We start from the raw sequence: 11849 nt of genomic DNA on the forward strand, positions 1-11849 counted from the left end.
TTTCTAAGCTCTCACCTTCTCAGATTTCTCCCACTGGGACTGCATGAAGTTAAAGGACAGAGCCAAGAATTCTACTTCAGACTAAGGGCTGTGGGCAGGGCTAGAACTGCAGAAAACAGAAAAGAGGGAACACAGGTGTGGTGAGTGGGGAAGGATGGGGGCACAGTCAGTTACTTCCCATACCCAGGCCCAATTAGGAGGCTTCTGCATGAATTAGGAGAGAGAAAATGTGGCCTGAACTAAAAAAGATGCAGGTAGAAATAAGAAATACATTTCTAATAGGTTCTTCTCCCACAAGCCACATCCTTAAAGGACCTTAGGTGAGTGACTGTGTTCTTATCTCTGGGTCTTAATCTTAAAATCCATCAGTATGATATCTTTTTACAATACAGATATAGACTACAAAGTAGATGTGTAGGGGGAGTGTGTAATTTCCTCGGTTCTGTCTCATCACAACAAAAATTTGAAGCAACAGACCAGCGTTGCTGCTCTCAGACAGACCAGTGTTACAGCTCTGGGATGGACCACTGTTACAGCTCCGTGTTACAGCTCAGTTTTATTTAGAAAATAAAGGAAAATATATCCTTGAAGTGTGAGGGCATGCCAACACAAAAGACTTGAAAAGAAGAGAGAGAAAGAGAGCATCCCAGAGAGAGTGAGAGTGAGCCAGAGAGCCCCGGCCCTTTGGCTCCTCTTTTTATATGTTTTTTTCTCCTCCCCCTGGGCCTCTTATATGTAAATTGGGCTAGCCAGGAGTGCTGTTTGTTCTACCTAAGGTTCCTCACTCTGGTCCTCGAACCTTCCTTTGTTCTATTTTCATGGGCTTTTCCCTTCCTTGTCTTTTAGCCACCGCTATTCTGGACTCCTCTTTCCTATTCTAACTACCTAACAGATGCATGTGTCAACTAGTACTTTCTGTTTATGAAAAACCATTTAAGTACTTTCGGGAAAACAAATAAGACAAGTTCTGTTGTCCAGTGACGACACTTTGGCTCTTGAAACTGTATACCCTGGAAAAAAAACGTTAACTACAAGCAGGTTCCTGCATCCTGAGTATTAGGGAAAGAAGCTTGTCTCCACTCTTTCCCACTCAGATTCTGATTCTGGGAAGGGCATATTCTTGATGAGCTTCAGCAGAAATAAAATTCAGATACTGTTGTAAATCTGCGTTTGGATAAATAAATGGGATTTCTCAGGTGCATTTTTCTTTGAGAAAGGGTGAACAAGCCACAAAGTGATCAGTTATGTTCAGAAAGTGTACAGAATAAGCCAGGAAAATGTAGAGACTCAGATGTAAAGTCGATGTATTTGGTTTTGTGGGGAAATCTATATTTACTGAGGGTAAAGTTGCAATAGGTGTGAGATTGTTAACAATCATTTAGAGAGTGCTTGCTAGGTATGTGGTACTTTTATTGGCACTGAAGATAAACCTGTGAAGAACAAAAATTCCTGCTGTCATAATTTTGTCTCCTACAAAGCTAAGTGCTTGTTCCAGCAGACACGTGGGAATATTAAGATATGCAAAAATACTTTCCAATGAGAAGGGGATGTTATGCTGCTGCATCCAGCCAAGGCTAGTGAGGGGTTCCTTAGATATCTGTCATATGTGATAGAAGTTCTACTATAGAGATTTCAGTTCTTGGTTCTCCACTCTTTATGAATACTTAGTGCTTTGATGATCTCAGCTTCATAGATATTATCTATTTACAGTGATAAGTTTATATCAGCAGCCAAAATCTGTCTTGAACTCTAGACTCATATCTAAATATATCAACAGGTTTATTTAGATTTCTACTTACCTTCTAAAACATTTCTCAGCTTTTCTCCCCCTGCATAGCCTTCTCCATCTCAGTTGAGAGCAGCTTCTTTTTCCAGTTGTTCAAGCCAAATATCTTCATGTCATCTTTGACTCCTTTTTTCTCATGACATGTATTTAATCTATTTTTTTTAAATCCCATTGCTTCTTAGCATATATGCTATCACTTTTGTTTCTTAGCCAACATTCTCCTTCCCTGATTATAGACACCAGAGTCTTTTTTTCTTCTGTTATTACCCTTGCTCATTCATGCTATCCTTATTACAGAAGCGGCAGAAAACTTTAAAAAAAATTTTTTTTAAATACATCACTTCTCAAAAAAAGTGACAATGAGAGAAATAAGCATTTGCAAAGTTCTGCAAAGGTCTGCAGGGCCCTGTGTGATCTGGCTCTACATATGTGTCCTGTATGGATCTCTCTCACATTCACATCATCTAACCACACTGGCCTTCAGCTGATCCTTGGTCTTTAGCCATATTCTGCCTTAGGGCATTTGTTCTGACTGTTCCCTTCACTTAGAGTTCTTAGCACAAGGGTTAGTTCCCTATATTCTCCATCTCGTGATGCCTGTCCCACTTCTTCTCATCCAACTTTTTGTTTTAGCCATTGCTGGGGCAATTCCTTGACTGCAGGTATGGCCTGAGTGCACTTTACTCAGCTGCACCCTGCCCCTGGGTTTCTCTGGTCCACTGCATGGGGCACCTGAAGGACACTTCTCAAGCTATTCTTGAACCTGTGTGAACCTGGGAGTGTGAAGAAATCAATACCATTTGGGTCAACCCTTGACCTGGTGGTGGGGTGGAAACCAGACCTGGTGGTAGGGTGGAAGCCAGTGGATAAATATACTCATCTTTTGTGTCGGGTAGATGATCCAGAGGTGCCTTCTACATGATTTTTCATGTGGGGTTGGACACACTTGGTCACAGCATTATCCAGCTCAGTGCTGCATTTTTGGATATGCTTCTCAGCTTTTCAGTTTTACTCTTTTCTATTATTTTCTCTACATAAACCACCTTGATGGAATCCCAGTTTCTTTTAAAGAAGCCAGAAACCAATCTCATTTATCTCCTCACCTCAGTTTTTGCATAAATTCCCTTTCTGTTCTATTTAAAATTGCTTACCTCCCCTCTCCTCCAACTTCAGGATTTACTAACCTCATCACCCTGTTTCTTTCACAATAGTGATACTCTCAGTCACTCTGTGATTTGATTATTATGTTCTTTTATTATCCTACTCAAACCTTTAGAAAATTTGTCCTACCAATGGTTATCAGTCTGTTTTGTTCTTGGATTTATCTGTAACCTATTCAGTAAAAATATTGTTCTGGAAGTTTACTGAATATATTTACTGAATGTTCTATGAATATAAAATTGACCACAGTTCAATATTGAGCCCTTAAAGAATTTAATATTTAGAAGTAAGGCAGAAACAGGAGACTGAATGAGAAGCTAGGAAGGTAGGAAATGGTAGTATCATTGTACTCAAGAGAAGAGAGGATTTTAAAAAGGAGAAAGGTAATTCAGATAAAACTTGCTGAGAGGCTGAGTTGCATGAAAGCAAGTTAAGTTACAAGAGCACCATCTGCATAGTGGCCATTGGTGGTGAGTGGGAGCAGTTTCAGGGACAGAATGGGAATGAAATGGTTTATTACCAAATGCTATTTCAAACAGTTTAGACTGAAGCATTTCTAGATATTTCCTGTGATAAGAAGCAGAGATCTGAGTTTATAGGAGAATATAAAATCATGGAAGGGAGAATGTTAACAATTTTTTAACAGAAAACTGTAGTTCTATGGAGGAGGAAAGATAAATGGCAAATAAGATGCTGCAAACACTAAAGGATTTTATGTATAATCCCACCTACCCTCACAACAAGCTCTAGTGACGTGGAGCATCGCAATTCCCCAGTTACAGAGAAGGAAAACAGATCTGCAGATAAGTGATCAGTGCAAGGCCACACAGCTAGTGTAAGTAGCAGTCATGATTTAATTCAATATCTTCAGATTCTAAATTTTTTCATACCACATGGAAAGAAACTAGCTTATTTTCAACTTGGATATGCTGAATTTTTTGCATCTAAGGTGTTTTAATGGAAGCAATAAAGTCTAGTTATTTAGGACATTGGAATTGGAGAAAGCTAGAACTCAGCTATCTAATACTACTATGGTATCTGAGAGATGAAGTTTCTAAAAATTTAATTTTCTAATATTAAAAGAGAGCAAGTTCTTTCAGTACTTACTTTGTCCAGTATTACGTTAATGTTTTAAATCTATTATCTTATTAATGCTCATAAACTTATTAACTGGACCTAGAAAAGAGTATCTGTGTTGAAACTGAGCCACTCCAATATTTAAGGATTTAAAAAAAAGAGAGAGAGAGAGAAAGAAGGAAAGGTTAGATATTGTTAAGAATAAAGTGCTTTTATTTTTTTTAATGGAAATCAGATATCAGTCTTGAAGATAAGAATTCTCCTGTGATGAAAAAACATTAAAAAGAAAAAAGAAAGAATTCTCCTGTGATGAACAGAAGGAGCTGGAAAATGGGTAGAGGGAGAGCCACATGAATATGGAAGTTGATTTGAATTTAAGTGAAGGAGAACAGAAAGAGGTGGTTCATTTTTTTTTTTTTTTCCCAATAAGCTAGAGGCAGGGCTGTATTACAGAGATTTGTGCATATGGAAGGGACCTGGGAGATACATTCTACAGCAGTTGTTTCCAGGAGAATTTTCTGCAGTGATGGAAATATTCTGTATCTGAATGGTCCGATATGGTAACCACTAGTTATATATGCTGCTGCTGCTGCTGCTAAGTCGCTTCAGTCATGTCCGACTTTCTGCGACCCCATAGATGGCAGCCCACCAGGCTCCACCATCCCTGGGATTCTCCAGGCAAGAACACTGGAGTGGGTTGCCATTTCCTTCTCCAATGCATGAAAGTGAAAAGTGAAAGCGAAGTTGCTCAGTCGTGTCAGACTCTTCAAGACCCCATGGACCACAGCCTACCAGGCTTCTCCATCCATGGGATTCTCCAGGCAAGAATACTGGAGTGGGTTGCCATTGCCTTCTCCTACTGAGCAGTTAATACGTCAATCACATTAAAACACATTGAGTTTTCAGTTCAGTCACTCAGTCGTGTCCAACTCTTTGCGACCCATGAACTGCAGCACAGCGGGCTTCCCTGTCCATCACCAACTCTTGGAGCTTGCTCAAACTCATGTCCATCGATTGAGTTTTAATTTTTACAAATTGAAATAGCCGTGTCTGGCTAGTGGCAACCACATCAGATGTAGCAGTACTAGAGAAAATATACAAGTTGTGTGATTAATAGTAGCATTGGAAATTGTATGCATTATTTTATTTACCCAGACACCTAAGTCTGAGATTTATGAACAGAAAATTGGCTTTTATGATTGTGAGTTTAGCTTAATTATGCAGAAAAGGTACCAAGGTTTATTTTAAAGAAAATGAATTGGCTTAAATGTATTTTTACTGCTTTTTATCAGGCTATTTGAGATCACCATGAACACAGAAAACACTAGCTTTTCTCTGTTCTTTTATGAAAATGTCTTGTGATATCCATTTTAATGATGTGTAATGTTCTATCTACTAAATGAGATTGAGCTCCTTAAGGGTAGAAATGTGGGTTATACTTCTCCATGTCTATGAGGACTAATACCTGATTTTGTTCAAGGTCCAGCAATGGAAATAAGGGCTAATGCTCCCAGGAAGTTTTACATAGGAGAAGTTACCTTGTAAAAACTGATGAAGGAGAATTTCCAGGAACCATGGCAGCCTCTAATATTACCTCAACCCATCCAGCTGCCTTCTTGTTGGTAGGAATTCCAGGTTTGGAGCACCTGCATGTCTGGATCTCCATTCCCTTCTGTTTTGCCTATACTTTGGCTCTTCTAGGCAACTGCACCCTTCTCTTCATTATTCGAGGTGATGCAGCCCTCCATGAGCCCATGTACCTCTTTTTGGCCATGCTAGCGATCATTGATCTTGTCCTCTCTTCTACAACACTTCCCAAAATGCTGGCTATTTTTTGGTTTAGAGATCGAGAAATCAACTTCTATGCCTGTCTGGTCCAGATGTTCTTTCTCCACTCCTTCTCCATCATGGAGTCTGCAGTGCTGCTGGCCATGGCCTTTGACCGCTATGTGGCCATCTGCAAGCCACTGCACTACAGCACCATCCTCACCGGGCCACTTATCACCAAGATCGGCTTGGCTGCTGTGACTCGGGCTGTGACACTAATGACTCCACTCCCCTTTCTGCTCAGACGCTTCCACTACTGCCAAGGTCCAGTGATTGCCCACTGCTACTGTGAGCACATGGCCGTGGTAAGGCTGGCCTGCGGGGACACTCGCTTCAACAATATCTATGGCCTTGCTGTGGCCATGTTCATAGTAGTGTTGGACCTGCTCTTTGTTATTCTGTCTTATATCTTCATCCTCCAGGCGGTTCTACAGCTTGCCTCTCAGGAGGCCCGCTACAAGGCCTTTGGGACCTGTGTGTCCCACATAGGTGCTATCTTGTCCACCTACACACCTGTGGTCATCTCCTCAGTGATGCACCGTGTGGCTCGGCGGGCTGCCCCGCATGTCCACATACTGCTTGCTATCTTTTATCTTCTTTTCCCACCCATGGTCAACCCCATCATCTACGGTGTCAAGACCAAGCAGATTCGTGATCATGTGCTGAGTCTATTCTGGAGGAAGAATGTATAGATATAAACTTTTTTTTCTTAAGCACTAGTCCTGAACCCATCAGTCCAGTGGATACTGAACTGAGATGGAGAGGAAAAACCTCAATAGGAAAATTTGAGTTTGGCAGTCCTCCAGTGTAAGTCCCATTCCTCACAAATCCAGTCAGATCAACCAGATATGTTCCTATAGTTTCATAGCAGAGGTCTGATCTATTCTTGTAGGCTCATCACATGCGTAAGGACAACATAAAGACCCTTCCAAAGCATTTCTGTCATCTAGGTGAAAGACAGTAGAAATACTGGCTGAGATTGGTACAAGAAGCTGAGATTTTGGTCAGTTCTTCATCTAGACTGAGGAATTGAAGCACAAATTTTAAGACCCATATGCCAATACCACAACTAGTACTACTGAAATTGCCTCCAAATCCTTTCTGATAAGTGGACTTTAGCCTCTACCACTCTTTAGCCAACTACCACTCTTTAGCCAACTACCACTCAATGTTATTAGCTCTACAGTTGAACAGCTCATGTCTAATGAGTCTTATTCCTCCCATTGAGTCAGTTTCTGAATTCCTTTCAGACTCATACTAATGGCCAACTTTTTACTGAACACTTATCAGGTGTTTTCTCCTGACATCCATTTATACAAACATATCATCCTGTAACTAACTCTTCACATGTATATGTCTTTTGTCTCCAAAACCACTAATTGTAATATTTATTGAATTAATGAAGAGTTGAATACCATCTTTAGGCTATGAAATGTAGAAACAGTAATTAACATCATTCCATCATGAAGTTAAGACTTCTGAAGCTAGAGAAACAAGTTACAGTATGTAATTGTGGTAGGTTGAATTATTGTTCAGATATTTATTCTCTTGTCCCTCTACCATGGGAGGGGATTTTTCTCACTCCAGAATGTTAAATCTTTGATATGGCCTGTGGAATTTAGTGGTCTTGAAATGTGCCACAATACTAAAAGATGTCAAAATGTGTCTGTAGCTTGGCTCAGTCACTCTCACTTTTCCCCTCTGCTTATAAGAATGATCATGCTCCCAGAGCTTTTTTTTTCACCCTAGACCAAGATGGAAAATATATATGAAGCAGATGTGAATCTGACTCACAGACTGGAATACAGCCACAGCTGACCCATAGTGTTCCTATAACATGAGCAAAGATGATTTTATTGTTTTGTTTGTTTGTTTTTTAGTAAACCACTTAGATTTGGGAGTTGTTTCATCACATAACCCAGGGAAAACTGACTGATGGAGTTGTGAGCTCTTGTTGCATTCCACCTCATAACAGTTCAAGACCAAATATTTAAAGAAAAGAAAATGCATTATTTTTTCTTCTATTATATCCTAAAATTGATACCACTTCTATTTATCTTTCTGCTTTGGTTTCTTATATTTGAACACTCCTTCAGTCAGTTCTTTGTAAAAGAATCTCATACCCAGTTTTCATGAAGGTCTCTTATACAACCATGTTCTTTTTTATTGTGATCTTTTTCTTCAGTAATAAGTTTCTTCAATTCTAAAAGCCAAGAAACCTGATAGTCTCTGAAAAAGCATTTCCAGGCCCATGTCATGTCGCAGCTTGCATCGTAGGCACACATGAAAAATGATGGTCTCAAGGATCTGAGTCAGCTACCCTGTCACAGTTTGATTACACTAGACTGCTTCCATCATGCAAGTGGGGAGCCAGTGTTTTGTTATTGAATAGACAGTCAGGATATGGTTTTTCCTTCTCTGTATGCAATGCTTCTTCCAAACTTGTGTGAAAGTTGCTCATTCATGTTCGACTCTTTGCGACCCCATGGACTGCAGCCTGCCAAGGTCCTCTCTCCATGGAATTCTTCAGGCCAGAATACTGGAGTGGGTAGCCATTCCCTTCTCCAGGGGATCTTCCCAACCTAGGGATCAAACCCAGGTCTCCGGCATTGCAGGCAGATTCTTTAGCAGCTGAGCTATCAGAGAAGCCCTCTTCTGAACTTATCTACGGATTTATAGAATGCCTTATCCACCATTATGATATTGCATTGCTTCTGGTAAGAATTCAGTTCATAGATGACATTAATGGTCCCATGTTCATGGAATTCACTAATGTTAATCATGTTTCCCTTCACCCTGAAGCATCTAAATTTATAGGACAGTGGCATGGCCTTTTGAAGATAGATACAGTACCAACTAGGTAGCAATACCTTGCAGGGCTTCAGAAGGTTCTCCAAAAGGCTCTATATGCTCTGAGTCAGCATCTGATATATAGTATTAATACTACTTTTTTCCCCATAGTAAGGATTCACAGGTCTAGGAATCAAGGGGCAAAGTGGGAGTGACACTATTTCCCCTAGTGAACTATGAGCAAAATGTTTGCTCTTTCCATAGTCTTGGCCTTGACCTAGAAATCTTAGGAAATGATGCTTCTACTAGGACACACAATGATTCCATTGAACTGAAAGTTAAGACCACCACCTGGTCACTTTGAGCCCACATCTGAATCAGAAGGCAAAGTAGGGAATTACTGTGTGAACTGGGGTGATTGATCATTACTATCAAGGTGTAAATGGTTTATTACTCTACAATGCAAGTAAGGAAGAATTTATTCTGGATATGCAGGAGATTCCTTAGGGTATCTCTTGGTATTACCATGCCCTGTGATTAAGGTCAAGGGAAAACTTGCCAAATAGCTTCAGTCATGTCCAACTCTTTGCAACCCATGGACGGTAGGCATCCAGGCTCCTCTGTCCATGGAATTCTCCAGGCAAGAATACTGGAGTGTGTAGCCATGCCCTCCCCTCCAGGGGAATCTTCCCAACCCAGGGATCAAACCCATGTCTCCTGCAGCTCCTGCATTACAGGCAGATTCTTTATCACTGAACCACTGGGGAAGCCCCCCAATAGAAAACAGTAATAACTCAATTCAGGCAGGACTACTAATGGACCATATTCTACAGTAATAAAGTTTGATTATTCTACTAAGTAAAGAACCATGAAAAGCTGAGGTGCATGCTGAAGGCAGTTAATATGGAATGAATAATGGAAGAAGGTAGTTAGAAATACCAGCTAAAAGCACCCCATGATGCTAATCAATTAGGGGAAGGGCCAGGGGAAGGGCCAAAGAATCAATGCTTTTGAATTGTGGTGCTAGAGAAGACTCTTAAGAGTCCCTTGGATTGCAAGGAGATCCTACCAGTGAATCCTTAAGGAAATCAACCCTGAATATTCATTGGAAGGACTGGTGCTGAAGCTCCAATACTTTGGCCACCTTATGCAAAGAATAAACTTATTGGAAAAGACCCTGATGCTGAAAAAGATTGAAGGCAGGAGGAGAAGGGGGTGGCAGAGGATGAGGTGCACCACCAGCTCAATGGACATGAATTAGAGCAAACTCCAGAAGATAGTGGAGGACAGAGGAGTCTGGCATGCTACAATCAATCCATGGGATCACAAAGAGTAGGATGCAACTAAGTGATTGAACAACAACGGAACAAAGGAACTACTGAAACAGAGGTATAGTGTCAAAGAACTGTTACTTTGTGGATCAGTACCAGCTTACTGGAGAATCTTTACTAAAATGCATTGTGAGAATAACCAGTTTGGGGTACGTGTCTTTGGATATGAGTGCTACAGAGTGGAAGCACATGTTTGTGTTGATAACATGCACACTAAGTCATTTCATTCGTGTCTGACTCTGAGAGACCCTATGGACTGCAGCCCACCAGGTTCCTCTGTCCGTGGGATTTCTTCAGGCAAGAATACTGGAGTGGGTTGCCATACTCTCCCTCCAGGTGATTTTCCTGACCCAGAAATCGAACCCGCATCTCCTGCTTCCCTTGCATTGCAGGTGGATTCTTCAATGCTGAGCTACCAGGGAAGTCCCTTGTGTAACTTTACTACTACAAAATCAATGGTTTGAGAAACCTTATCAGGTTTGTTATCTCAGCTCCCCTGTATGGGTTTTGATTGATACCAAAACATTAAAGTAATTTAGAAAATGGGGAAAAACAAAAGAGAGTGTCAAGGAACTCTTACAGAGTGACAGTTTGCATGGTTGAGAAACAGAATAAAGTGGGCAATGATGGAGTTAAAACAAAGGTGCTATAAAAGTAATTAGCCTCCAATTAAAATAAATAAATTTAAATTAAAAAAATAAATAAATAAAACAAAACACACACACACAAAAAAAACACAAAGGTGCTGATGCAGCACTATCAGAAATTGGAATAGACCAATGGAACCCTCTCCTCTATTTTTCCCCTAACATTAAAGGGCCCCAAGCAAATTTACCCCAGTTTGAAAAATTTAAATTGTTGGAAGGCAAAGAGTATAATGAAATGACCAGGAAATGCAAGGGACAATGATTACTCAGATTAATCAAGGCACAAATTTGAAGTCAACCAGGACCTTGTGGGGACTTTCCACATACAAGCTTGTCTGTGTTCCCTGCTTGTTTTTATTCAAAAAAAAAAAAAAAAAAAAAAAACCTTTAGTCTGTGTGTTAGTCACTCAGTTGTATTCAACTCTTTTGCAACCCTATGGACGGTAGCCTGCCAGGCTCCTCTGTCCATGGGATTCTCCAGGCAAGGATACTGGAGCAGGTTGCCATGCAACCTGGAGGTTGCCTCTTCCGGGGGATCTTCCCCACCCAGGGATTGAACCCTCATCTCTTAAATCTTCTGCATTGGCAGGCAGATTCTGTACCATTAGCACCATCTGAGAAGCCCAATTAGTCTCCTAGACCCTCTGAATTCCAAAGAGCAAACTTGACTAGTTATTAGAGAAGTGAGGAAATATAGAAATAAAGCACAGTCAAGCAAGAAAAGTAATAGTTTGAATAACACTTCAACCATAAAACAGTCACGAGACTCCTAGTTTCTCCCCAAAGGATATAGCTAACAATCTGGTACATATATCTGAGTCCTGGAGAAGGAAATGGCAACCCACTCAAGTATTCCTGCCTGGCTAATTCCATGGACAGAGGAGCCTGGTGGGGTACAGTCCATGGGGTGGCAAAGAGCCAGACACAACTGTGCAATTAACACATACACATACTTGAGTCATTTTTTACAGAAACCAGGACCCCACCAAATAGAAACTGCTGACCAGGGTCACAGAGACCCAGTCAATCTGGAGCAAGAAGAGTGATGACCAAAATACCATGAATATTTTTTGCTTATGATCCAACTAATCAGAAGAACCCATAAGCTGATCATGAACTTAAGACCCTTTACCTTTACTTTCAGTCTTTAAAACCCCTTTCCTGAAAGCCATCGGAAAGATTGGGGTCTTTGAGCATTAGCTGGTTATTCTCCTTGCTCAGTGCTCTACA

The 11849-nt window shown here is 40.7% G+C and overlaps 1 protein-coding gene across 1 annotated transcript; it reads left to right on the forward strand.

Annotated features, from left to right (window-relative positions):
* Window positions 1-5466: 5466 nt before the first annotated feature.
* Window positions 5467-6838, forward strand: LOC133261372 (olfactory receptor 52K1). Its single transcript, XM_061439865.1, has one exon. It carries the CDS (start codon window positions 5599-5601, stop codon window positions 6541-6543), a length of 945 nt encoding a protein of 314 aa, XP_061295849.1. The 5' UTR covers window positions 5467-5598; the 3' UTR covers window positions 6544-6838.
* Window positions 6839-11849: the final 5011 nt, after the last annotated feature.

Source organism: Bos javanicus, chromosome 15 (genome assembly GCF_032452875.1).
Source record: "Bos javanicus breed banteng chromosome 15, ARS-OSU_banteng_1.0, whole genome shotgun sequence".
NCBI classification, from domain to species: domain Eukaryota; kingdom Metazoa; phylum Chordata; class Mammalia; order Artiodactyla; family Bovidae; genus Bos; species Bos javanicus.